The sequence below is a fragment of the Malaclemys terrapin genome, chromosome 3 (genome assembly GCF_027887155.1).
Source record: "Malaclemys terrapin pileata isolate rMalTer1 chromosome 3, rMalTer1.hap1, whole genome shotgun sequence".
NCBI lineage: Eukaryota > Metazoa > Chordata > Testudines > Emydidae > Malaclemys > Malaclemys terrapin.
Window position 1 is genome coordinate 51,551,133 of NC_071507.1, and position 26,545 is coordinate 51,577,677.

Below are 26,545 nucleotides of genomic sequence, written 5' to 3' on the forward strand. Positions count from 1 at the left end.
CAATCCACTAGGTACTAACTAGAAGCAAAGTAACTGAACAACAGAAACTGCCATTTAGCTGTTTGAATGTTGATAAAACAGATCAGAACCAACCCCGCAGGGGTGATCTGAATAAGTGATTACTTTTGGAAACGTGTATTATTTTAGTTTTCTAACAAGGTTTATTGAGCTAAGTCTCTGTCTTACAGATGTTTATTATAGTTTATGCACATACACTGTACACAAAAAGTTATTTATACCTCAACATAAAAATTAAAACAAAGGAGCCTTGAAATTTAACCTTTAAATGTGTGAAATACATTGTAAACTAAATATGTTTATATTGAAAAGTGTTTGGCAGTATGCAAAATCTTTTATTTTTAAACGAGATTCAGTATAGAAGTATTTTTAGAACAGTTTTTAAATATTGCTGAAGTGAGAAATAACCTCCTAAAATGTTCAAGTCAGTAATTTCTTCTTAAATATAACGTATAGCAGCTCTGCAAGCACTTGAGGAATGTACTAGATAACAAATATCCTTTTCCTGGAATTGAGGAGGGAGCTGTTTCATAACAAAGTCATGTTATTACCACTTGGTATTTGGCAAACCTTTCCACTCTTTTTAAAAAGGCTTTTTAAAAACAAGAGCTTTTTATTTCTTTCTGGTTCTCAGTTGTCTGCCAAGTAACTAGCAGCAAACTGTAAAATGGATAGGAGGCAGCTAAAAAAAATTCCATCCCCAGTTCACAACTTTTCAGCCACTCATTTTTATAAAACACTTTTTTTTTTTTTTAAAGGAACTCATTAAATGGACAACTGTATTAAAGCATTTGGAAAATGCAGTTTAGACAAGTGTGTGACACCAAACTCTGAGATATAGCAGACCCTAGAATCCCAGAACTCAAGATATAAATTAGTGACCTCACAATAGTTTTTTTAAAAGTGGTCTTAAATCGACTGAACGTTACCTTTGCAACAGAAGATGAATGATAAGTCTGAAAACATGAGCGCTTTGTTAGCACTTTATGTATCTATGTAAAATAGTGTATTTTAGTCTTACTTAAAATGTGAACAGTTTTGCCTCTGATGTGCTACGTCTGCACTGTTGCTGAATTCTGTAGTTTTATCTCCTCTCATAAAATGATGTTCTTATTTAAGTTTCAGCTCCTGGAATCATGTGATAAGATGAGAAGCTCAGCTTTAATTTAAAAAGTAAATTTTTAGCACTCATGGTTGCTGAGAAAAAGATTTAAAGCTAAAGGCTAAAAAAACAAGGAAAATAAAGCCAAATTTATTATTTTTAGAAGTATCAATTTTAAGTCAATATAAAGATTTATTTTGTGGTTTGACTCATTTTTGAATGCTTCATGTTGACAACACTGTAGCGTGACTTTAGAGCAGTGGTGGGCAACCTGCGGCCCACTAGGGTAATCTGCTGGCGGGCCGCGAGACAGTGTTTTACACTGACCATACACAGGCACGGCCGCCCGCAGCTCCCAGTGGCCACAGTTTGCCATTCCCTGTCAATGGGAGCTGTGGGAAGCGGCGCCGGCCGCAGGGACATGCTGGCCGCTGCTTCCCACAGCTCCCATTTGCCGGGAATGATGAACCGCAGCCACTGGGAGCTGTGGGGGGCCGTTCCCACGGACAGTCAATGTAAACACTGTCTCGCGGCCCGCCAGCGGATTACCCTGACTGGCCCCAGGTTGCCCACCACTGCCTTAGAGAAACCACCACCTACTTGTGTCAGTTTCCCAATCTGTAAAATGGGGATACCACCTTCTTTCTTTGCAGGGAGTTGTAAGGCTCAATTGTTTGCATAGTATTTTGTATATGTGAAACACCGTGAATTAGTATTGTACTTTTATCAAGAATCGTTAATTAGTTTCCGTAACATTCTGATATTTGTGTCACCTCACACAGAACATTTTACTTGTTTATCAGCTGCAGTCAATAGTTTCTGCAACTTCACCTCAAAACGTAAGTGATTTGGGAAGATATTGAGCCTCTCTCTACTTTGGAGATGTGCGAAGAACATTGGTGTCCCATTTGTGGACTCAATCCTATAGGTGTGTAAGTGCTGTATTAACAGGAGATTAAGTGGAATGGTTCACTTGCCCCCAGTAGGACCTCCTCCCCTTTGCCTCTATTCAGTCCGTATATGAATATATAGGTTTAAGTTCTCTAGGCTGAATCACACAAAAGACATTATTCTCAGGCCTGGTCTACACTACGGGTTTAGGTCGACTTTAGCAGCGTTAAACCGAATTAAGCCTGGACACGTCCACACAACGAGGCCCTTTCTTTCGAATTAAAGGGCCCTTTAAACCGGTTTCTTTACACCACCTCCGACGAGGGGATTAGCGATAAAACCGGCCTTTGCGGGTCGGAATTGGGGTAGTGTGGACGGAATTCGATGTTATTGGCCTCCGGGAGCTATCCCACAGTGCTTCATTGTGACCGCTCTGGACAGCGCTCTCAACTCAGATGCACTGACCAGGTAGACAGGAAAAGACCCGCGAAGGTTTGAATTTCATTTCCTGTTTGCCCAGCGTGGAGAGCACAGGTGACCACGCAGAGCTCATCAGCACAGGTAACCGTCATGGAGTCCTCCCAGGATCGCAAAAGAGCTCCAGCATGGACCGAACGGGAGGTACGAGATCTGCTCGCCATATGGGGAGATGAAGCAGTGATAGCTGAACTCCGTAGCAGTAAAAGAAATGGAAAAGTATTAGAAAAGATCTCCAAGGCCATGAAGGACCGAGGCCATAACAGGGACACACAGCAGTGCCGCGTGAAAATTAAGGAGCTAAGGCAAGCCTACCACAAAGCCAGAGAAGCAAACGGAAGGTCCGGGGCAGAGCCGCAAACTTGCCGCTACTACGCGGAGCTGCATGCGATCCTAGGGGGTGCAGCCACCACTACCCCAACCGTGTGCTATGACTCTCTCACTGGAGAAACACACAGGGAAGACGGTTCGGGGAACGAGGAAGATGACGATGGAGGTACTGTAGGTAGCTCACAGCAGCAAGGAAGCGGAGAAACCGGTTTCCCCAACAGCCAGGATGTTTGTGACCCTGGACCTGGAACCAGTAACCCCCGAACTCACCCAAGACCCTCAGGGCACACAGGAGACCTCTGGTGAGTGTAACTTTGTAAATATTTGTAAACATTACAAAAAAAAAGCAAGCAAGTCTGTTAACGTGTATGGGGATGGGGCGGAAATCCTCCAGGGACATCTCCAGAAAGCTCTCCTGGTTGAAATGGGGTGATTTTATTAAGGGGGACATTCAGAGGCGCCCGTTCCTGCTCTTCTGACCAGAAATGTTCCCCGCTGTTAACCACGCGGTGGGGGGGAGGGGTGAAGTGATCATCCCAGAGAATCGTGTGTGTGTGTGTGGGGGGGGGTGGTTTACTTGTGTTTGTGCCGCATGTTAACCGGGAAACCGCAGCCCCCTCCTTTTACATTGAAACCCCATTTTAAATGGACAACCCAATTCATCCTTGATATGGGAAATGCGCTGCTGTTTGCAACCTTTCCCGCATGTTAAGAAGGTTAAAAAAGCCAAAACACTGTGGCCTACGATGGCTGCCTGCAAGCCGAAATATGCGACCTTGTAATGAAAGAGTGTACCCATTGTTCCCTAAAATGTGTCCTTTTTAACCACCTCTCCCTTCTCCTCCACCAGCTGCAAATGTTTCTCCTTCGCAGAGGCTCGTGAACATTAGAAAGAGAAAACGTAAGACGAGGGACGAGATGTTCACGGAGCTGCAGATGTCCGCCCAGGCTGATAGAGCACAGCAGAATGCGTGGAGGCAGTCAATGACGGAGATGAGAAAAGCCCAATATGAACGAGAGGAGAGGTGGCGGGCTGAATCGCGGGAAGAACAGAGCAAGTGGCGGGCTGAAGACGATAGGTGGCGTCAGCTTGCAGACAGACGGCAAGAGGCAATGCTCCGTCTGCTGGAGCATCAAAGTGATATGCTCGAGCGTATGGTTGAGTTGCAGGAAAGGCAGCAGGAGCAGAGACCGCCGCTACAGCCCCTGTGTAACCAACAGCCCTCCTCCCCAAGTTCCATAGCCTCCTCACCCAGACGCCCAAGAACACGGTGGGGGGGCCTCCGTCCACCCAGTCACTCCACCCCAGATGATCGCCAAAGCATCAGAAGGCTGGCCTTCAATAAGAGTTAAAGTTTTAAAATGCAGTGTGTCCTTTTCCATCCCTCCTCCCCCACCCATCCCAGGCTACCTTGGCAATTATCCCCCTACCTCTGTAAGGAACTAATAAAGAATGCATGAATGTGAAAAAACAATGACTTTATTGCCTCTGCAAGGGGGAGGGGAGGGTGGGGTGGGGTGGTTGGTTTACAGGGAAGTAGAGTGAACCGGGTCGGGGGGGGGGGTTGGAGGGTTCATCAAGGAGAAACAAACAGAAGTTTCACACAGTAGCCTGGCCAGTCACAAAACTCGTTTTCAAAGCTTCTCTGATGCGCACCGCGCCCTGCTGTGCTCCTCTAACCGCCCTGGTGTCTGGCTGCGCGTAATCAGCGGCCAGGCGAGTTGCCTCAACCTCCCACCCCGCCATAAAGGTCTCCCCCTTACTCTCACAGATATTGTGGAGCGCACAGCAAGCAGCAATAACAATAGGGATATTCTTTTCGCTGAGGTCTGAGCGAGTCAGTAAGCTGCGCCAGCGCGCTTTTAAACGTCCAAATGCACATTCCACCACCATTTGGCACTTGCTCAGCCTGTAGTTGAACAGGTCCTGACTCCTGTCCAGGCTGCCTGTGTACGGCTTCATGAGCCATGGCATTAAGGGGTAGGCTGGGTCCCCAAGGATCACGATAGGCATTTCAACATCCCCAATGGTCACTTTCTGGTCCGGGAAGAAAGTCCCTTCCTCCAGCTTTCGAAACAGAGCAGAGTTCCTGAAGACGCGAGCATCATGTACCTTTCCCGGCCATCCCACGTTGATGTTGGTGAAACGTCCCTTGTGATCCACCAGGGCTTGCAGCAGCATTGAAAAGTACCCCTTGCGGTTTACGTAGTCGGTGGCTTGGTGCTCCGGTGACAAGATAGGGATATGGGTTCCGTCTATGGCCCCGCCACAGTTTGGGAATCCCATTTCAGCAAAACCATCCACTATTGACTGCACGTTGCCCAGAGTCACTACCCTTGCTATCACCAGGTCTTTCATTGCCCTGGCAAATTGGATCACAGCAGCCCCCACCGTAGATTTGCCCACTCCAAATTGATTCCCGACTGACCGGTAGCTGTCTGGCGTTGCAAGCTTCCACAGGGCTATCGCCACTCGCTTCTCAACTGTGAGGGCTGCTCTCATCTTGGTATTCTGGCGCTTCAGGGCAGGGGAAAGCAAGTCACAAAGTTCCATGAAAGTGGCCTTACGCATGCGAAAGTTTCGCAGCCACTGGGAATCGTCCCATACCTGCAGCACGATGCGATCCCACCAGTCTGTGCTTGTTTCCCGGGCCCAGAATCGGCGTTCCACGGTATCAACCTGCCCCAGTGACACCATGATTTCCACATTGCTGGGGCCTGTGCCTTGTGAGAGGTCTATGGCCATGTCAATTTCCTCATCACTCTCGTCGCCGTGCTGCAATCGCCTCCTCGCCTGGTCCGGGTTTCGCCTTGGCATGTTCTGGCTCTGCATATACTCCAGGACAATGCGCGTGGTGTTCATAGTGCTCATAATTGCCGCGGTGATCTGAGCGGGCTCCATGATCCCAGTGCTAGCTATGGCGCCTGGTCAGAAAAAAGGCGCGAAAGTAGTATCTGATGGACCAGGAGAAGGAGGGCGGGAGGGAGGGAGGGAGGGCGGGCCAAGTGACGACATGGCGTACAGGTACAGGAACAGGGAGAAACACAAACAACTGTCACACAGAATGGTCCCCCCAAAGATTAAACTGGAAACCCTGGGCTTAGCAGGCCGTTGATTTCACGGAGGAAGGGGAAGCAAATGAACACAGAATAAATCTATTTTTTACATCTTAAGGTGGCAGCCGACGCTGCAGCATGAGTGACAGCCATACCAGTATGATGATGATGGGTACCAATCATAATATACCATCATCTGCCAAAAGGCAAGGGGCTGCTGCTGTGTAGCAATGCAGCCCCATGTCTGCCAGCCCCACGTCCGCCAGCACCCAGCATCGCCCTCGGCCTCTTCTGGGTGCTTAGCAGACAATATTGGGCAATTGGCAGAAAATAGTACATTATGACTGGTAACCGTCATCATCGAGACAGTAGCATGTCTGCCCAGGTGGCCATGATTGACAGCCACTCCAGTACGACGACGACGGGTACCAGTCATAATATACCATCGCCTGGAAGGGGCTGGTGCAATGCAGCCCTACGGCTGCCAGCCCCACGGCTATCACTCATGCTACACCGTCTACTGCCAAAAGGCAGTTAGCAGCTGCTGCTGTGTAGCAATGCAGTCCCACGTCTGCCGGCACCCAGAGGACATATGGTGACGGTGAGCTCAGCTGTGCTGAGCGGGCTCCATGTTGTCTGCACAGGTAACCCAGGTAACCCAGGTAAAAAGGCGCGAATCTATTGTCTGCCGTTGCTGTGACGGGGGAGGGAGGGGCCTGACGACATGTACCCAGAACCGCCCGCGACACTGTTTTGCATCATCCGGGCATTGGGATCTCAACCCAGAATTCAAAGAAAAGGCGTGAACCGCTTCGCGGCTCGAGCTGTGGCGCAAACGTAGTATCTGACGGCCTAGGGGAAGGAGGGAGGGGGGCCGAGTGACGACATGGCGTACAGGCACAGGGAATTAAAATAAAGAACGGTGGCTGTGCATCAGGGAGAGACACAAACAACTGTCACAGACTGGTCCCCCCCAAAGATTAAACTGAAAACCCTGGGTTTAGCAGGCCGTTGATTTGACGGAGGGAGGGGGAAGCAAATGAATACAGAGAAAATCTATTTTTTACATCTTAAGACGACGGTGCAGCGTGACTGATAGCCCTCGGCATCTTTCTGGGTGCTTGGCAGCAAATACGGGGCGGTGTATGACGATGGTCTTCAGGCCTATTGCACGAGCTGCTGCTCAGGGAAGACTCTGCTAATGTGCGATGACCCGACTTGTAATAGGCCGGCTAACAGTCATAATACACCATTTACTGCCAAAAGGCAAGCCCCACGGCTGCCAGCACCCAGATCGCCGATGAAGGCTACCAGTCTACTGCACCGTCTACCGCCAAAAGGCAGTTAGCAGCTGCTGCTGTGTAGCAATGCAGTCCCACGTCTGCCGGCACCAAGAGGATATATGGTGATGGTGAGCTCAGCTGTGCTGAGCGGGCTCCATGTTGTCTGCACAGGTAACCCAGGTAACCCAGATAAAAAGGCGCAAATCTATTGTCTGCCGTTGCTGTGACGGGGGAGGGAGGGGCCTGACGACATGTACCCAGAACCGCCCGCGACACTGTTTTGCATCATCCGGGCATTGGGATCTCAACCCAGAATTCCAAGGGGCGGCGGAGACTGCGGGAACTGTGGGATAGCTGTGGGATAGCTACCCATAGTGCAATGCTCCGGAAGTCGACGCTAGCCTCGTACTGTGGACGCGGTCTGCCGACTAGAGCACCTAGAGCATTTTATTGTGTGGACATACACAATCGGCTGTATACAACCGATTTCAATAAAACCGGCTTCTATAAATTCGAACTAATTTCGTAGTGTAGACATACCCTAAAAGACTCAACATCAAGGTATCAAGGACAGCATTCAGTATTTTGACTATAGCTGTCTATTTTTAAAAAAGGCACATGAATCTGAGAAAAAACAGTGCAACTCTGCTTGAAAAGAAACTGCATACAGCAGGGTTATCATGCTTTCCATAGTTCAGACTACATTTTAAGAAATGTAATCTTTGCAGTTACCATCACTTTCCATTTATCCCGCTTATCAGCCCTATGTGAATAACTGAAATGGGAAAGTATCAAGAAAGCATTAAAAGTATTTTTAATTTTCTTTAATGCAGTGTTTTGTTCCATTTGAAAAATTAATCACATTTTCTTTTGTTCTTCCTCTCTCCCCCTATATGCTGGGCTGCATAGTCTCCATCTTCCCTGGCAGCTCCAGTCCCACCAGTGCCTCTGGTTGCGAAGGTGGGTCATAATACTTCTCCTCCTCCTTTTGGAGGACAGGAGACTCTAATAACGGTTTTGCTGATTCCTCCAACCTTGTCTCCAACTGCTTCTTTGTGGTGAGTACCCTGGTTGGCTATAGAAGCAGCTGAAAACAAAGGTACAGAAAGAATAAGACCAATGTGACCTGCCAGTGTTCTAAGTACTACAGTTTGAGAATTGCCAATGTGCCCAAGCTCCGCCTCTCTCTGCCTCAGTGAGGGTCATTGGGATGTGGGGGCATTTGAAAAGGAGGAGGAGGTAGAAAGCCCTCCAAAAACTAAAAATAAACCACAACCCTCTCTATGAAAAATAAAGTTCAGAAAACATTGGTTTGAAAGCAACATTTAAAAGTCTGGGTAATTTAATTCTATAGTTTGGGCAGACAGCTGGGATTTCACAGATGCTAAACCATTTTACAGTGAGATATGCTGCTCATGGCAAGAGAGTTAATTCAACTGTTTTCTTAACCATGTATCAAGTGTTAAGTTAATTCAGGACATTTGCAATCTCTTACCCAAGATTTTCAAATCTCAGAGGTTTGATTTATTAAAAGGCCATGGTCAATGTTATTAGGCCCAACATTTGATCTATTCTATCTACTTTTATATGCATGGACTTGGCAAACAATTCTTCTATGTACTATACCCACCACCACAAAACTCAGCCCACTCCTAACATGTTACAACATTTCCTCCATCCCCATTGTAAAATAAAATAGCAACAGCTTAGCGCCCCCACCCCCCCGAGCAATCTTTCATACACAGGTAACTAGTTCTTCCCACGTAAACACAAATATTTAGTGAATGAAAGAGATTTAAGTCTTAACACTGTAAAAGGTTATAAAAACTGAGTAAAATGAGATTTTAAAAGTTATTCAAAAATATATTAATTTGATGGTATTCATTTGAACAGTTCTTGTTAGATGTAGATATTTTATTGCAAATGTAGTCAAACTACAAAATTCCAAGTTGAACACATTACAAACCCTGCAATCCAGCTTAGTTTAAAAGGCGAGCACAAATGTGCAATTCTTCAGTCTCTCTTCTTTATACTCTTTAATCCACAGGGATATACCAGCCCTTAATTCTTTTAAGATTAGGTCACTGACAAATGTTATGCTTTAGCCTTGACACAACCAGCCATGCTGAAATAATTGGTTACTTTCCTATATGCTTTAAATTTTAGGGAAAAGATTTGTGCAAAGTTTCTTTCCATACAATGTACCTCTTCTCCAACTCCGCAATTATAACCAATAATCTGAATATATATTTATACAATTGAAGAATAGCAATGAAAGCTAGCTTGATTATACACTAAAGTTAACTAAATTTCGGAAAACTTGCATTTAAAAATACTTTTGTCAAAACATACAAATGATTTCCAAATTAGTGTATGTATGAAGAAACATCTCTGGAAAAGGAAACTAATCAGTCTAATTTTTGAGGTTTAAAGTATAGTTAAGTGAGTATGTAAAAATGGCACTAACTCAACAGATCCATTCATTTTGTGTATTCAATGTGTATTCTGATTTATTTAGCAACAAAAATATGGTTTTACTGTTTTATACTCTTTTTAACACTGCAAAGCCCCAAACAGTAAATTGGAGAACTGTCCTCCCCTTCAACCGCCTTCACAAGCAAGGTCACAGGGATCAATCCCCACTCTTCAATAGCTATGAGACCATTTGTAGTGGAGGTAGTGAAACACCGGTTCTTTTGCCAAAAGCATAATTGAGGACACTCTGTTGTACACTTTTTTCCATGAATGCAACCATCCCCATCACGTCACAATACATACAAGAGATCTACACCTAGATCAGGGATTAGCATCCTTTGGCACCCGGCCCGTCCGGGTAAGCCCCGGGCGGGCCGGGCCCATTTGTTTGCTGCAGTGTCCGCAGGTCCGGCCGATCGCAGCTCCCACTGGCTGCGGTTCGCCGCTCCAGACCAATGGGGACTGCGGAAAGCGGCATGGGCCAAGGGATGAGCTGGCCGCCCTTCCCGCAGCCCCCATTGGCCTGGAACGGTGAACCGCGGCCAGTGGGAACTGCGATCGGCCGAACCTGCGGACGCTGCAGGTAAACAAACCGGCCCAGCCTGCCAAGGGCTTACCCTGATGGGCCGGGTGCCAAAGGTTGCCGATCCCTGACCTAGATGTACAGCAGCTAACTCAACCCAAGCAAAACCAAAATGACCCTGATCAGAAGGGCATGGGGGTGTTGTACTTCAAATTATGATGAGAGCATACTCTCCTCACATATAAGGTATCTCCCCTCAGTTCTCAGCATGGCACCCAGCCTCAGAGTCCTGGTCACCTCATTAAACCTAAATGACAAGGTGAAGATTATCAAAGACATTTGGCTAGGGGAATGAGCTGTCAGAAGAAGCCAGACAAATTCAGAGTCTGACCACCTATTAACAGTGCTGCAAAATCTCCTCTGAGAAAACCTGCTCACTATAAAAGGAATGAAATGTGGGGGGGGGAAAAATGTCCTGAATATTTTCATATAATGATGGATAGAGAACCCCAACACCGATAGTTAATAGTAGCAGATGCTACATAAAGTTCTAATTGCAGGGTCAAATTCTGTCCTTATTTGCAGCAATGCAACCATATTGCTGGCACAGGGATTACATAGGTGTAGCGATTTACTCCGACATTTACCCCAAATAGTGATGAGGTGCAATGAGGAAAAAATGCAGCTTGCCTCAAGATCCCTGAGGTAGCCATTAGAAAAGACATCTTTTTATTTTTAAATTGAGCAAATTTGACTTGAAAATCAATGCATCACAATATATATGGAAACTCGCCTTCACTACACAAACCTGATTCATTCCCTGAACAGCATCCATCCTGTGCACTAAGACTATATCATACAAACACATAAAGAGGACAAATCAAGGTCGAACAGGCTACCTTAATTTTGGTATTTCTTAGACATGCAGTGGTTGAATTTGAACTTTAACATTAAAATAATGTAGGTGGTTTTTTGTATGTGATTTTGTAAGCTTTAAAAAAAAAAAAAAAAAACAGAAAACAAATTCATTAGGTGGAATTACACTGGCTGTCACTTGGGTCATCAGCAAACCAGTTAAGCTAACAGAAGTAAGTGGTAAAGCAGGTGAAAAACTCGTTATTTCATGCAAGAAAATTTGAAAAAAAAAAAAATGTTTTTTTCCTCTTAGAAATTTATCACAAAATTGATGAAAAACCATATATATTTGGGTTTTGAAAATCATTTTTTATTTTAAAAAGTTTATTTTCAAAAACCCAAAACATTTTCACTAAAAATAAATATTTTTACTGCCAAAATTTTGGTTCCTGGTTTTTCATTTAGATTAAACATAAATTTTCCACCAAAATGTGTGTTTTGGTTGAAAAACTAAGGACATTTATTTTGACAAATATTTTGAACAGCTCTACTAATTGGGAGTATCAATGGGCTGTTATCCTTTTATATTGATCAGCTGTGGAGGGAGGACTACTCAGACACTCTGCCAGTGCATAACTGTTTGCTAGACAGTAGAGTACTATTGGGACTCAGAAATCCTGGGTTCTGTTCTGGAGAGGGAATGTTCTGCCCCGGTCTCCACACCCCTTCCACTCCACCAGAAACTTCCTCCTGGCTTTCTACATCTGGGCTCCAACAAAGGCTAGCATTGAGAGCACAAGAAAGATGGTCTTCTTGCTGTCAGTTTTGATGCCCAGTGACAGTGGAGCCCGGCAACTGGGAGGAGCAATTGCAAGGAAAGTCCTTTTTAGCCGTGCAACAAGATCACCCACAATCCAGATGGAATCCACTAAAAATCTAGTTGCCAGACTCTAACAAGCCTCTACTGAGCATGGACACATGGTAATTCCTCTCCCCCCACACCCCGAAGTATTAGAGCTGAGCCAAATTGAGTGGCTTTTCACAGGGACGAGAAAAGCCACCTCTCTGACCCTAGGGTGAACCCATCTGGTAAATTGCAAGTGCCTCCTCTAAAGCATGGAGATGCTTGTCAAATAGTTGTAAGAATTTAATGTTAGTGAAACATTTTCTTCCCAAACCTCACTGGCAGAAATGGATGAACCATTTTTGTTGAAATTTCTCAAAAACAAACAAACAAAAATTCAGCCTGAAGCAGACACCAAACATTGAGAATTTCAAGCTGAATAGTCTGACAATGTTATTAAAAAATTGAAAATAGGGTCTTATAATGGAAACTATTAGGTAACTTTAACTATTGAAGTCTTTGCCAAGTCTGCCTATAATAAATATAATAAGTATCATTGCTGGAGCTATTTATATTTGCAAAGTTTTTTTCACATCCAGGAAGGCTGGATAGTTTTTCACCACCCCAAGAAAACAGCTTTTAATCAAGGTTGGGAACCACTGATCTACAGTGAGATTCAGGAAATTAAAGTGATAAACTGGGTTCCCTAAATCCTGTAGTCTTCACCCAATGCAGCAATCTTTCATCCGCAAAAAGAACAAGAGTACTTGTTTCAGAGTAGCAGCCGTGTTAGTCTGTATCCGCAAAAAGAACAAGAGTACCTATGGCACCTTAGAGACTAACAAATTTATTAGAGCATAAGCTTTCGTGGACTACAGCCCACTTCTTCGGATGCATATAGAATGGAACATATATTGAGGAGATATATATACACACATACAGAGAGCATAAACAGGTGGGAGTTGTCTTACCAACTCTGAGAGGCCAATTAATTAAGAGAAAAAAAACTTTTGAAGTGATAATCAAGCTAGCCCAGTACAGACAGTTAAGAAGTGTGAGAATACTTACAAGGGGAGATAGATTCAATGTTTGTAATGGCTCAGCCATTCCCAGTCCTTATTCAAACCGGACATCAGGAATCAAAATACTCAAAAACCAGTGGGAGAACACTTTAACCTGTCTGGTCATTCAGTGACAGACCTGCGGGTGGCTATATTACAACAGAAAAACTTCAAAAACAGACTCCAAAGAGAGACTGCTGAGCTAGAATTGATATGCAAACTAGACACAATCAACTCCGGTTTGAATAAGGACTGGGAATGGCTGAGCCATTACAAACATTGAATCTATCTCCCCTTGTAAGTATTCTCACACTTCTTAACTGTCTGTACTGGGCTAGCTTGATTATCACTTCAAAAGTTTTTTTTCTCTTAATTAATTGGCCTCTCAGAGTTGGTAAGACAACTCCCACCTGTTTATGCTCTCTGTATGTGTGTATATATATCTCCTCAATATATGTTCCATTCTATATGCATCCGAAGAAGTGGGCTGTAGTCCACGAAAGCTTATGCTCTAATAAATTTGTTAGTCTCTAAGGTGCCATAGGTACTCTTGTTCTTTTTGCGGATACAGACTAACACGGCTGCTACTCTGAAACCAATCTTTCATCTGTGTCTGTGGCGCTCTATAGCTATGAAGGAACGAATACGATTTGCTCCATAATGTGTGATTCTACTCTGAAAACAGGCGTCTATCCCTCACTCTACAAAGTTCCTCTGTGATGATTTGCAAGTCACTTAGCCTGTGAAAAGTTTGGCTTTTCCTCATTTTCAGGGTGCCCAATTTGAGACAGGTAGAGCCTGAGTCACAAAACTGCTGATTACTGACAGTTGCAACTGACAGCAGCAGGAGCTGTGCTTTGAAGAAAAAGAGTCCTGAAGAGACTGCTGTAATTTTAATAGCCACTATCTAGATCAGTGGTTCCCAAACTTTAATAACCTGTGAACCCCTTTCACTAAAACGTCAAGTCTCGCAAACCCCCTCCTAAAAATGACTATTTCCAGGGATTTTCTCCTTTACCTGAGTATAAATTATAAAAGCAGTGATCTTGGAAATATAAAATTTGTTTTATGACATGTTTATTGCACACTATTTATTATTACTTATTATTTATCATTACAGTATTTTTATTACATTATGAAAACGGCAAGATCTCACTTTCGTAGCTTGTATCACTTTGAATAAGCCTGTTATAAGACAAGGCTTCTATGTTTCATCAAGGAGTATCAGATGTGAAAGAATGAAGGTATTTAAGAAACCAACTCAAAGAGTTCCTCCTACACAAGCATTCAGGTCTTGAGCAGTCCAGGCAAACAATGCACGTTACAACAAAACTTAAACCTGTTCTTCATAATAATTTTAAAAACAATACTAGCTGCCTATTTAATTTTAAAAACAGCAAAAAATATCCACCTCCCTTTCCATTTCTTATAAGGACTCTTGAAGTTTAAATCTTCTCAGTGTGATAAATATGCTTGCTTTGGTCTGCTTAGCTCTTGGAAGTCCAGGGGCTCCGGGCTGCTGGCCCCAGGCTGCCCGGGGTCCCTAGAGACAGCTCTTTCTGCCATAAGGGAATTTTTTCCCCTGAGAACCCTCTGTAACATTTTGCAAACCCCCAGGGGTTCACAAACCCCAGTTTGGGAACCACTGATCTAGATAAAGTGTAACAAGCCTCGAATTGATTGAATTGGGAGGCTTAGGGCTTGTCTACACTGGCAAGTTTTGTTGCCAAAAACTGCCTTTTGGCGACAAAACAGTAAGAGCATACACACTACAATGGGACTTTTGTTCCAAAAAAATGCCCAGTTTTGTTGACAAAAAAACTTCCACCCCTATGAGCAGGGCTGGCTTTAGCAAGTGCGGGGCCCGATTCCTGGGGCGGCACTTCAGATTGCCGGCTGGGGGGGCCGCGCAACTTGCCGCACTCCGGTCGGCGCTCCGGCCGGGGTCGCGGCGCCGTGGGTCTGCCTGGGGCCCGGCCAGCCCTCTGGCCAGGGTCGTGGGGGTGGCTGTGCTCCGGCCGGCACTCCAGCCGGGGTCGTGGGAGTGGCCGCGCTCCGGCCGGAGCTCCAGCTGGGAGAGCGGGGTCCCCGAAGACGACCGCTGCTGCGGTGAGTGCGGGGCCCTCTTAGGCGCGGGGCTCAATTCCGGGGAATCGGGCCAATCGGCCTAAAGTCGGCCCTGCCTATGAGAGACTTTTGTTTTTTCCCCTCCCTTTATTGTCGACTAAGAGCCAGTGTAGACACTGCTGTTTGTTTTGTGGACAGAACTGGCTTCCACCAGTATCCCACAATGCCTGCCCTGATTGCTCTGCTCAGTGTTTGATCTTTTCTGCCCTGCAGGCATGCGCCCCTCCCCTTTCAAAACTCCAGGAAAGTATCTGTGTGCTGCTCGTTTGGGGAACAAAGAGCAAATCATTGGAATGCCTGTTCTGCCCGGCAATAGGAACACAGCGGCAGGCAGACGGCTGCTGCAGGGGGAGGGGGACAGACTGCTGTGCTGCTTTGCCATTGCTCAGCACGGAGAGCTCACAGAGCTACTCATGATGCTACTCTCGGCAGCTGAGGGGGCTGTGGGAGAACTCGGAGAGAATCCCAAAATGCGCAGCGATCAACTCTTCCTTCCCACAACACTGCACTGTGGGATACATACCACGGTGCATTGCTCACCCTGTCGACAGAGGGAGCAAGTGTGAACACCCTTCGGCGATTTTTGTTTTGTCGACTTTTGGGTGTCGACGTAAGTTTTGTCAGCAAAACTTGGTAGTGTAGACAACCCCTAACTGTCTGGTAGATGAATGAGTCTCACTTTGGGATCCAAAAGATCAGATAATAACAGAAATACTGAATGAAAGATTCCAGCCCATTTGCTATCTGTGATCTTCTCAACTGGTTGCATAATTCTCACAATTCAGCTAAAACTATCACTATTTTCTCTCCTAGAAGCCGAAGAGCTGACTAGCAATGAGGAAAGAACAGGAGTGGCACCTTAGAGACTAACAAATTTATATTTAGATATATATCTCCTCAATATATGTTCCATTCTATATGCATCCGAAGAAGTGGGCCTCTAAGGTGCCACAAGTACTCCTGTTCTTTTTGTGGATACAGACGAACATGGCTGCTACTCTGAAACCTAGCAATGAGAAGTAGCTTTTATCATGGAGTTTTGAAAGCTGAAAGTGACAGCTAATTAACAGGAAGAACTGCATGACTTCCACATGACCCAAACAACTCCTAGGAGGATATGTCTTTGTGGGAGGAAAAAAGGGAAGCTTTCCTACACTACATACATGTTCTTGACATGAATTAGTTCCCCCTGAACAGTAAACCCTCAAATTCAAATAGTGACATTATTAAGATAAAGTATATCATCCTCACAGTTTGCATGCATTTAAGTGGGGTCTGCCTCAGATTTTATTATTGTCTGCAAAACAATATGTATAAAAGATTTAACTCACTCTTCTTTTTGACCTTTTCTTATTTTTGTAAAAATACATGTAGAATTAGTTGCATATTGAACACCATTGAAAATTCATTCCGCTCACCTTACACTGGTTACATGTTGTTGAACAGACTGATGTTGAAAATGGTCAGGCCATTGATGATGAAGGCAGAATGATGGGGAGTGTTGAAGGCAGCAGGTGGTCTGATACATAGGTGTATGTTTTTGGCAGATAGATGTTGAATATTCAGTATGTGGCTGCAGGCAGCAGGAAGTCATAGGAGATGGTGCTGTGCTCCCAGCCAGTGAATGACATTCTTGCTGTTTATTATGGCTACTTAAAGGATGATGGTATGGGCAAGGGTGGCAGCATTGTGTCAACATCTGTTGAGTTCTTTGGTTGTCTAAAGGCAGAAAGGATGGTTTGATTGTACCATTAAGTTGCAGGCATCCATTTAGACTCACTTTTGCTCTTGGTGCTTCCTTGGAGGGGAGATGTTGGGCTGCAATGCCTCCATCAGTAGCTGAAAGGATGCTGGGACTGGTAGCACTGGAGAGGATGCTGCCATTACTCAGGACCACAAAATCATTATTGCCATTGTTCATAGCCATACTCTGACTGTTCGATGGATCTGCAGTATTTCTAGAGAAAATTAAATAAACCAAATTTAGCAGGCGGCATAATTTTTTCCAGTGTTCAAAAATTCAAAACAGTTTACATTGAAAACGATAAGACCCTAGTCCTGAAACTAGATCTCCATATAGGCCCCAATCCATACAACTAGATCCAAGAGTAGGGGGACCCTTGCCTACATTAAACAGCATGGGCTTTCTGCAGGCATAAGGGTCCGCCAGTGGATCTAACTGTATTGTTGAGGCCTAAAGCACCAATTTAGCAAAGTACTTCAGTACATGCTTTTGTTTCTCCATGCAGAGTCCATCATTGCTGTACATTTCTTCAATGGAAAAATAAGCTTCTCTCCAAGAATCAAGGACAACCTCTTTGAAAAGGAGATCTTATATTTTAAAAAACCTGATTATTACATCAGTGGAAATGATTAAGTTGGGCAACAGAATAAATGAGACAAAAAGTTAAAGCCTGATAATAAGATTTCAATAAATACCACATAAGAGACGGGGTCTAAAGTTGATTTTATCCAACTTCCACTCTTGACTAAATAAGAAAACAACCATCTTCAAAGTGGTATGTAGCAACCACAGGCACAAAGCCTCAGGCAATTCAGCAGGAAACAGCTCAAACCATCAGCCTCTTAGCTGGGAGCCACTAGGTTAAAGTTTTCTAAAGCAAAAGGTGAAGATTGAATCCTTTTTGCAAGTGGGCTCTTAGGGATGTCGTAGTCTCTACAGCCGGCTTCACGGAAGGCCACGGTCTGTGGATCTGTGCAGTCTTCTTACTGCCAGCCCCAACATGCCTTCCAAATATCCCTGCAGATGAGTGCACAGATAGTCCTTCAAGAGCTGGACTCTGGGCTCCCCAAATCCTGCCTCCCATTCAGGGAGCTACATTGTATACAGACAACAGGCAGAGAGCAGGATGAGCTCTCTCTAAAAAAAAGGGCACCAGCAGGAAGGGAATGGAAGTGAGCCATAGGCAGCTGTGTGTCTGTTTCAAAGGCCTTTTACTTGTTCAACCAAACCCCAAAGTTAAAAGTGACACCAGAGCAAAATGTATAATTCAAACGAACACACACTGTTGGCTGCCTCTGGTTTACAGCCAGCTTGTGGTTGAGAAGCAGTGGTGCACCCTAGAGCTGCCTGGAAAAAGTTCACTTCGGTCAGTATAAAGACTAACTGAAAAAGTACTATTTATAAAAACAGACTTCAATGTAAACTAAAAGTAACCATCAAAAGCGTCCACTGCAGTTTGCTGACACCTTTTTAACAGTTAGTGAGAGAGACAGGGCTGCACGGCAGCCAGCATTTAGCAGTAATCAACATGGTGGTTACAGTTTCTGCCCTCCCCTCACATCAACCACTAGCCATTGAAAACCAAGCTTATAAATATTTTGAAGAGATTCTTTTTAAAGGTTATTTAAAGAAATCAAAACATTTAGTTTGCCACCTAGAAGTCTCTGTAGATATTTGAGATAATGCATAATAGCAGCACAAACCGTACGGTTAGACTAGGAATATCTAGCACAATCAGCATGCTTTCCAAAACTTCAGTTTTAAAAAATTAAAGTATGACAAAATCCCAGGCGTAAGTTATTTTCCACTGAGCAAATTGAGGAACTCACCCTTCTTAGTAGCAGCAATCCTGAAGACAATTAGAATGTGCACTGTGGTGGAAGCATTAGCTTAAACAGTGAAGAAAGGTATTAAAGACAAAGTTTTTCTTACAGATGATTTTGTTCTGTACACACACCGTAAATAGGTCAGAGTTACGTACACTGGAGCGGCAATTGAGAGGGGGTGGCTGAAAGCCAATGAGAGTCTAAGGTGCCAGCAACAGCTAATCTGCCTCTCTTTTTAACTATAATTTTGTTTTAAGATTTGAAAGAAGCCATGAGAAGATTATTTGGATTATTTTAAAAAAACAAAACAAAAAGGTCTTCAAATACCACACCTAGCCAGGATAGGAATTTGTTTCACAAGTTACCTTTGTAGATTATTTTGTGTGTGTGTGTGTGTGTGTGTGTGTGTGTGTGTGTAAGAAGGGTGAGAATAAAATACTGTTAAAAATAATTCTCTCATACTTTTAAAAATAAGATAAATCAGGTCATTAAAACCATGTTAGCATTGATTAAATGCAACATTAAAATTTAGGATTAATAGTCTGACAGGTGTTAAGTGCGAGTAGTAACTTATTGGTTTGAGGCCATGTCTCCACTACCACTCATGTCGGTTTAATTATGTCGACAGGCATGGGAGGCCGGTGAAATGGCCGTTGGGGGAGGCTAGCCCCCAGCCCCTCTCCTTCTGCCCGAGGCCCTGTCCCTCTCCTTCTTCTTCTACCCTGTTCCCCTGCAGGAGCCCAGAGCACCCAATGGCAGCCCCTAGTCTCAGCCCTGGATGGCGTGGCCACAGCACCCCCAGCGCCGGGTGGCGCGGTCCAAGCCTCTCTGAGTCCCAGCAGCAGGCAGACCAGCCCACCCCAGCCCCAGCCAGCCTGGGCCACAGAAGAGCACTGGGATCTGCAGGAGGGCGTTTGGGGGTGGAGCGTGGGCGGGGTTATGCCAGGCTGTTTGGGGAGGCACAGCCTCCCCGAGCCTATGATACCCCCTGCCCATGTTGATGGGAGAGCTGTTTCCCGTTGGCACAGAGTGACTTACAGATCTTACAGCGGTGCAGCTGCATGATACAGCTGTGCCGCTCTAAGGTCTCTAGTGTAGACATAGCCTTAGACTTTGCAGGAAGACATAACACACAGCTAAAGAATGAAAGAGAAGCAAGAAAGTTTAACTCGTTTTCTTCTCCTATACTGCCACTGAGCATTTAGAGTGCTAAGAATGTTCAGCCAGCTGAGCTATTCAATCGGTTGAACAACTAATATCAAGCAGAAAGTGCCTTTGCACAATGGAATGCTGCCCATGGCAACCCCTGGGGCTGTGTCTCAGCTATTATCCTTCCCAATCCTCAACTTCTAAAACTAAAGGAAAATGTAACCTCTGATAATGCATCCAATGCTATTTGTTATAGATCATATGCAGAGCCAGATTCTTTGTGAAGTTAACTTAGTGGTTTGAGCATTGGCCTGCTAAACCCAGGGTTGTGAGTTCAATCCTTGAGGGGGCCATTTGGGAATCTGGGGCAAAATCAGTACTTGGTCCTGCTAGTGAAGGCAGGGGGCTGGACTCGATGACCTTTCAAGGTCCCTTCCAGTTCTAGGAGATGGGATATCTAAATAGTAACTAGTCAGAATATGACAACCAACACATTTGCTAAACAGGAGTATTTTCTCAAAGGTCCAATTCCTCAAATTCTTTCTGAATATTCCCTCCCCTGCTCCGAACAAGTCAAGCCTTTTAAAAAACTTTTCACCAAGCATAGAAGAGTAAATTCAAGTGGCTGCTAAAGCTTGTCTCAGTGTGAAAAGACATTAGTTATATGAAACACTGCTGTGTTTAAACAGCCTGGTTTTCTCCCGAGCTGCATGGTAGCTTCAAAAAGAGGCTGCTAAAGGGGACATAGCTCAACATCCAGAAAAAGAAAGCTCTTATTGAGTTGTCTGGCCGCATTTTAGGAATTTTTGTCTGCTTATATTTGCTCATTCATGGATAGGATTGATATGCTGCAGGATGACATTAATAATTAGTTCTGAACAGGAAATTACAGTGCATCAGTATCATGGCATGAGGAAATTGTACCTTTGATTGGCTTACAGGAGTTCTAAAGTATTTACTAGTGCTATCAATAATACAACAAGGTGTGCAAGAATACCAGATGCCCATACACTTCAGCAGGATGAGAGCGGTTGGTTTTTGGTCTTAAAGTGCAACACATTTGTAGCATACACCAATGAATGTAACAACACTTCTTGGAGAACTGTGATTTTGTGTGGTACGTTTTGTAGCAGTTAAGTACCACAACATCTATAATCATCCTGGATAACCAGTTCATGTAGAATCTTTGTCAGAATCATGGTCATTTTAAATCAAGTCTGAAAAGATGAAGAAATAAGTCTTTATGTGACGTCACTGTCTCTGCTTGAATGTTAGAAATCTCTTCATGTGGAAATTCAGAGACAATCTTCAGAAAGAGTTGTTTAGAAGCTGTTTGATTTGGGTCAGGTCACATCACATTATAGACTGCCATCTTCCACAAGGTGGTATATAAGATTTGATGCAGCTCAGTATTTGTTCAAGCACCTCTCTTGGTGACCAGACTACTTGTGAACTATTTCAAGAGATGAGGATTCTGACAGATGAAGCTGATGTATTCTTTCCTTTAAGGCACCAGAAACTTAAGTTTTGTCAGTTTTCATGGAGTCTTCCAGCAATGCAGTTAAGCACCTGTTTATCTTGAAGCATATTAGCCTCATTCAAGTAAATGGGACTGACTACCTCACAAGCCCAAGTGTTTGCTGGATCAGAACTGGAGAGAGGTCAATGTAATATAAGGGTCATAAAGCAAAATAAGAGTTGGGTTTGTTTCTATTCATTAGGTTTGATGATATATCTTGTGCTTTTATATAAACTAAAAAGCACTTGTCAAGAGAGTACCAACAAGAAGTTTGAATTTTGTTTCCATTAGCTTATTATACAGAGTCTAATTGAAAACTTCACTGAACTATTCTGTTCTTTATTTAAAATTCATTAGGTTTTTAAAAGGTACAGGAAGTTACATAGCAAGTAGAAGGTAAGAATAACGTATTACAGTATCCTAATTCCATTGAGTCAGACTCTAGTGCATACACAGATTGATATTAAAAGGCAATGAGTCAAATTCTTTTCAAGATTTTGGTATCATACGGGCTTAAAAAGTGAAAAATTGAGAATTATGATTAAGACTAAAAATAAGATTCAGTAAAATCTTTCAGAATATTCAACAGTTAATGACTCATTTCACTGCTGCATATCACCAGAATTTAGTTTTATTCAGATTTACAAATGAAAGTTTTGAAGTGATGGATGGAAACTCTAGACCGATATTGAGGCTATGGCTACTGCAGGTCACATATACCCAGCTCTAGTTACTCTTAAAGACTGCTTGTAACTTGAGTCTTATCTGAATATTTAATACAGCACACACATAAATCCATCCACTTGTCTGGCTGGCTGAATGGCCAGCATTTTGAAGGTTAATGTCCATCTAGAAATGACGCCAGTTGGATTACCACCAAAAGGAAGCTAGAATTGCCTTTAACTATTGTACACTTGACAATGGAAATTGCTGAGAGAAGGTACTTCAGTGATGCAATCAAGGCCAATAGTTTGGAGCATTGTCATATCTGGAAGCTACTACACAATATAAAGGCAATGTTATATAATGACAGTTTTATGAGTGATCCCTCTATGATTTGGAGAGTTAACACTGAACACTGCTTTACCCAGCAGACCTCTCTGCTGTCTAGGTTGCAAAGCCTTCAGGAAGTACCGAATACCTAAAGATGTTAAAACGTAGGATTTGGTGTTCCTTAACTTCCATGTTCTTTTAAAGCTTGGATTAAGTTCACCTGTTACTTTGGCTGCAATTGAAAGAATTTTCATTGCTTTAAAGTTTGTTAAAAAAACGCATAGGCTTAAAAAAACCATTCGTTAAAGAAATACCATCTGGACTAATAATGCTTGCAGCTGAGAATGACAGAAGTGCAAATTCAAATGTGAATGACGTAGTGGAAATTTGGTAGAAGCAGCTATATAGCACAGATCATTTATGGATCTTTAAAAGAAGTTAAGAACATAAGAACAGCCATATTGGGCCAGACCAATGGTCCATCTAGCCCAGTATCCTTTCTTCTGACAGTGGCTGGGGCCAGATTCTTCAGAGGGAATGAATAGAACAGGACAAGTATCAAGTGACCCATCCCCTATCACCTAGTCCCAGCTTCTGGCAGTCAGGATTTTAGGGACATCCAGAGCATGGGGTCATATCCCTATCTTGGCTAATAGCCATTGATGGACCTATCCTCCATGAATTTATTTAATTCTTTTTTGAACCAAACCCAGTCATACTTTTGGCCTTCATAACACTCCCTGGCAACAAGTTTCAAGGGTTGACTGCGTGAAGGAGTACCTTCCTTATGTTTGTTTTAAACCTACTGCCTATTCATTTCATTGGGTGACCTCTGGTTCTTCTCTTATGGGAAGGGGTAACTTCCTTATTCACTTATAGACTTCTATCAGATTCCCCTTTAGTCTCCTCTTTTCTAAAATGAGCAATCCCAGTCTTTTTAATCTCTCCTCATAGGGAAACTGTTCCATATCCCTAATAATTTTTGTTGCCCTTCTCTGTACCTGTTCCAATTCCAGTATATGTTTTTTGAGATGGGGCAACCAGAACTGCACGCGGTATTCAAGGTGTGGGCGTACCATGGATTTATATAGTGGCATTATGATATTTTCCATCGTCTTATCTATCCCTTTCCTAATGGTTCCTAACATTCTGTTAGCTTTTTTGACTGCTGCGGCACATTGAGCAGATGTTTTCAGAGAACTATCCACAATGACGCCAAGAACTCTTTCTTGAGTGGTAACAGCTAATTTAGAACCCATCATTTTGGATGTATAGTTGGGATTATGTTTTCCAACGTTCATTACTTTGCACTTATCAACATTGAATTTCATCTACCATTTTGTTGCCCAGTCACCCAGTTTTGAGAGATCCCTTTACAACTCTTCTCAGGCAGCTTTGGACTTCATTGTCTTGAGTGATTTTGTATCGTCTGCAAACTTTGCTAGCTGTGTTACATCTTTTCCCAGATGATTTATGAATAATTGAACAGCACTAGTCCCAGGACAGATTCTTGGGGGACCCTGCTATTTACCTGGTACTGAAGTTAGGCTTACTGACCTGTAATTGCCAGGATTGCCTCTGGAGCCTTTTTAAAAAATTGGCGCTACGGTAGCTATCCTCCAGTCATGTGGTACAGAGACTGATTTACGTGATAGTTAGGAAACAGCTAATTAGTTTATTTAACCATTTAAGAAAATGTACATCTCAAATCTGTGCCTTGCACCAAAATATAACCCCTAAACTGGTTTATAATAGTTTGCTCCTTTTAAACTTAGGACAGGATACAGCTCAGACTGCATTTTAAATGATCTAAAACATTCCAAATCAGGAGCTGCAGACATCCTCCAGACAAACAGCCTATTAAAACTGTTTGTATTTTTTTGTTTTTTTTAAGAGAACATGATAGTCCTGATAATAAGCATGATCCTTGATGAAAATATCTCCCCATGCCAAAATTTTGTTTGAAACAATTTAATCCTAAGTGTTGCAAGAAGTGACACATTCTTAAACTGAGCAATATTTAACAATCTTAGCTTAGACTCCTTCCAGAAGAAACAGTATAATGGATTCAAGTCCCATAACACTACAGATTTTTTAGTACACAAGTGTGTACCTTGTTCTCAGTTCTATAAACTCAGATAAATCCTTCCAAGACTCCATTTACTATACCATCAATTCAATGCACAACCATTCTGATGAGGTCTTTCTCCCCTTTCACTTCACCAAAATTATTTTTGCCATTGTTTTCCCCCCCAAAGTTCACAAAAGTAATAGGTGGGGCCTAGTCTTTGATACTGGCTTTCATGGGAGAGCCTAATTCTCTATCAAGACAGTATTTGTTCAGAAGTCAAGAAACTTTTAAATGCTTTATGATTGTTGATCTCTGTTTTTGGCTCTCAGATGGACATTCTTAAAATTCTCTAGCATCTAATTTTTGTGTGTTCACAATATGTGGGAGTTGGTTTCTCTCAATTTCCTGATTCTTGCTTTTTATTTTGGTTGTAAACCGCTAGTTCGTCCTTGAAAAGCTTTCATTATTTAGTTAAGGAAAACTACCAGAAGATAACAAAAAGCAAAGGTTTGTCCTCTCAACATATAGAACACTTTTCATTTACTTAGTTTGTCTACTTTAAAATTTATCGTCTAAGAAAAGACATCTTTTCAGTTTTTATTCAGTAGCAATTGTTTATAAGAAATTCTCAGCAATTTTTAAAACACTAACTTTTAAACATGTTACAGTCTTTTTAACATGTTGCGTATACCAGTGTTAAATATTTATGAATGCTAACACTACAGTTTGATGGTACTGAACTTATATATTTCCTATTTGTCTGGGATTTTTGCATTTTTTTCCACTGTACAGGAACTAGGTGGACCATAATCATAATAGTCTCACTTTTGAATATATTCATGCCCTTCTTTGCTGATAAATAGCTTTTCAGTAATCTAAATATCTGTGACATGAAGTAACGATTAGGGTACAATCATAATAAAGCATGTAGTTGTTGCTACCTACCCAAGCCATACGGAAGAAGAAGAAAGCATCAAATTTACAGAATAAAAAATTATTCTCCTTCCCTTGCCACATTCAGTATCTATATTAAGCTGTTTTTCCTCCATCCCCTTCAACAGCTTGATATGCTAACAAGCTGGCCTGTCTTAAACCTGGGACACTATGATTTCATTTCCTGCTTTGCAGGCTGGGTCAGGAATTGCAATTCATGTGACAGGGAGTTTCCAGATGTCACCAAGCCAGGATTGTAGATCATGCTGCAAATGGGCACCTAGTGAATTGATTTCACTCAGCTGGCACACGACGTAACCCATCAACAGCTAGGATGTGAAGGAGTGGGGATTGGGGAAAAGAGCCAAGGGTGGGGAAGACAATCATTTTAAGACCTTCATAAATATCTTATTAACCAGAAGTTAACTTGTTTAGCACAAGCTATGAAAAACAGATTATTATGGGAACCGTCTGTGGTGCTTTGACAAGCTCTTTTTTCTGAAGTGTATGTATATGTATGTGTGTATATATATATATATATATATATATATATATAATTTGATAATTTTATATGTATATAAGTGTGTGTGTGTGTATATGTGTATAATATATATATATATATATATATATATATACATATACACACACATACAAAAACTACCTGAAGAGGATTTACCAGTTTATTGCAGTTTATTTTTAATACCATCACATTTGTGGTTTAACAAAAAACTAAAAGCACAAAGAAGAAAACAAGGAATTATAATAGGTCACTGCAAGAATTACTGTTTTGAAAAAAGACATATAGCTAGAGACAAGCATGATCACTACAAAATGTTTTATTTATATCTATTTATCTCAGTGTATTAGTAGAAATAGCTCAGGAAAATTTAAGAGCATGGAAAGCAGTAAAAACTCATTGCCTGCAACAGAAGTACTGTCCTTACACTTAATCTTATTTATAGTTTAGTGACTTTCTATTACCATATAAAGGGTACTTAAGTTTTCATAATCACTAATACTCTTATTATCCAAAATAACCCTACTCCATGTACAGTAAAAATCAGAATCTCTCTCTTTTTTGGGTGTGTAAAAGGAGTTACTTGTAGTAAAAGATTCACAGGGATTTAGTAAATTGTATAATGGGGTTACCATATAAATATACCTGCAGAATGTCACCAAAAAGAACCCCCCTGCTATGGTACAATTACTGCTATAACAAACCACCACAATGCCAATTTGAAAGGTATGTTATGTAACAGATTAAAAC

General features: G+C 42.7%; 1 protein-coding gene across 9 annotated transcripts in view; it reads right to left on the reverse strand.

The window, feature by feature from the left end:
- Positions 1–26,545, reverse strand: part of LOC128833970 (protein dispatched homolog 1-like) — a 160,603-nt gene that overhangs the window by 39,845 nt on the left and 94,213 nt on the right. For 7 of the 9 annotated variants that reach the window (XM_054022306.1, XM_054022302.1, XM_054022305.1 and 4 more), the window contains one exon: positions 16,462–17,001. The exons of 1 other annotated variant lie outside the window; for it this stretch is intronic. In XM_054022306.1, the coding sequence (XP_053878281.1) occupies positions 16,462–16,970 (509 nt within the window). In that variant the 5' untranslated portion in view covers positions 16,971–17,001. Of the gene's footprint in view, positions 1–8,192; positions 8,246–16,461; positions 17,002–26,545 lie in introns of all 9 variants that reach the window. One more of the 9 variants, XM_054022311.1, reaches the window with a different exon arrangement.